The sequence below is a fragment of the Herpailurus yagouaroundi genome, unplaced genomic scaffold, assembly GCF_014898765.1.
Source record: "Herpailurus yagouaroundi ecotype Mexico unplaced genomic scaffold, PumYag 409, whole genome shotgun sequence".
NCBI lineage: Eukaryota > Metazoa > Chordata > Mammalia > Carnivora > Felidae > Herpailurus > Herpailurus yagouaroundi.
This window is the reverse complement of record NW_024412626.1, coordinates 48,437-49,727: the sequence shown is the minus strand read 5'-3', so window position 1 is coordinate 49,727 and position 1,291 is coordinate 48,437. Positions and strand designations below refer to the sequence as shown.

Here is a 1,291-nt window from a genome sequence, read left to right as displayed (position 1 = left end):
CCATATGATTTCACTCACCTGTGGATATAAAAAAGAAAACAAATGGACAAAGGGAGAAAAGAGAGAGGTAAACCAAAAAATACACTCTTAACTGTAGAGAACAAACTTGCCAATGGGGAGGGAGATGGGATTTGGGGGAAATAGCTGATGGGGATTTAGGAGCGCACTGGTCCTAAAGAGCGCTGGTCAAGTGTGCAACTGTTGAATCACTGTATTCTACACCTGAAACTAGTTTTACACTGTATATCAACTACCTGGAACATAAATAAAAGGAAAAAATAAAATGTATAAATAAAGCCATTTGCTTGAAAATTAATCATGTTATTTTTTTTCTTTCCTGAGTAGTCAACTCCACCAGATGGAACTAGGCAATGATACACACATTTCAAAGTTTCTTCTTCTGGGATTTTCAGAGGAACCAGCATTACAGCCCCTCATATTTGGGCTTTTCCTCTCCATGTACCTGATCACTGTGTTTGGGAACCTGCTCATCATCCTGGCCATCAGCTCTGACTCCCACCTCCACACCCCCATGTACTTCTTCCTGGCCAACCTGTCCTTTGTAGACATCTGCTTCACGTCCACCACTGTCCCGAAGATGCTTCTGAACACCCAGACTCAGAGCAAGGTCATTAACTATGCAGGCTGCATTAGCCAGATGTATTTTTTCTTACTCTGTGCAGAGCTGGATGACTTTCTCCTATCTGCAATGGCCTATGACCGGTTTGTGGCCATCTGTCACCCCCTGCACTACACTGTCATCATGAACCCCCAGCTCTGTGGATTGCTTGTTCTGGTGTCCTGGATCATCAGTGTTACAAATTCCTTGTTACAAACCTTAATGGTGTTGCAGCTGTCTTTCTGCACAGACATGGAAATCCCCCACTTTTTCTGTGAACTCAATCAGATGATCCAACTTGCCTGTTCTGACACCTTTCTTAATGACATGATGATGTATTTTGCAACTGTGCTGCTGGGTGGTGCTCCCCTGGCTGGGGTCCTTTACTCTTATTCTAAGATAGTCTCCTCCATATGTGGGATCTCATCAGCTCAAGGCAAGTACAGAGCATTTTCCACCTGTGCATCTCACCTGTCAGTTGTCTCCTTATTTTACTGTACAGGCCTAGGAGTGTACCTCAGCTCTGCTGCTACCCAGAGCTCCCACTCAAGTGCCACAGCCTCGGTGATGTACACAGTGGTCTCGCCCATGCTGAACCCCTTCATCTACAGCCTGAGGAACAGAGACATAAAGAGGGCTCTGAAAAGAATCGTTGGGGTTCCAGTGACATAA

At 45.0% G+C, this 1,291-nt stretch overlaps 1 protein-coding gene across 1 annotated transcript; it reads left to right on the top strand.

Moving 5' to 3' along the window:
- Window positions 1–425: 425 nt before the first annotated feature.
- LOC121022457 (olfactory receptor 7A17-like) lies at window positions 426–1,291 on the top strand. Its single transcript, XM_040463589.1, has 2 exons — window positions 426–812; window positions 1,098–1,291. The coding sequence occupies exons 1-2, from the start codon at window positions 458–460 to the stop codon at window positions 1,289–1,291; spliced, it is 549 nt and encodes a 182-aa protein (XP_040319523.1). The 5' UTR covers window positions 426–457.

Coding starts and splice junctions, on each gene's coding strand:
- LOC121022457 (XM_040463589.1), top strand. CDS start 458: ATGTACCTGATCACTGTGTTTGGGAACCTGCTCATCATCCTGGCCATC. Junction 813..1,097: donor TCTGGTGTCCTGGATCATCA/GTGTTACAAATT, acceptor CTCACCTGTCAG/TTGTCTCCTTATTTTACTGT.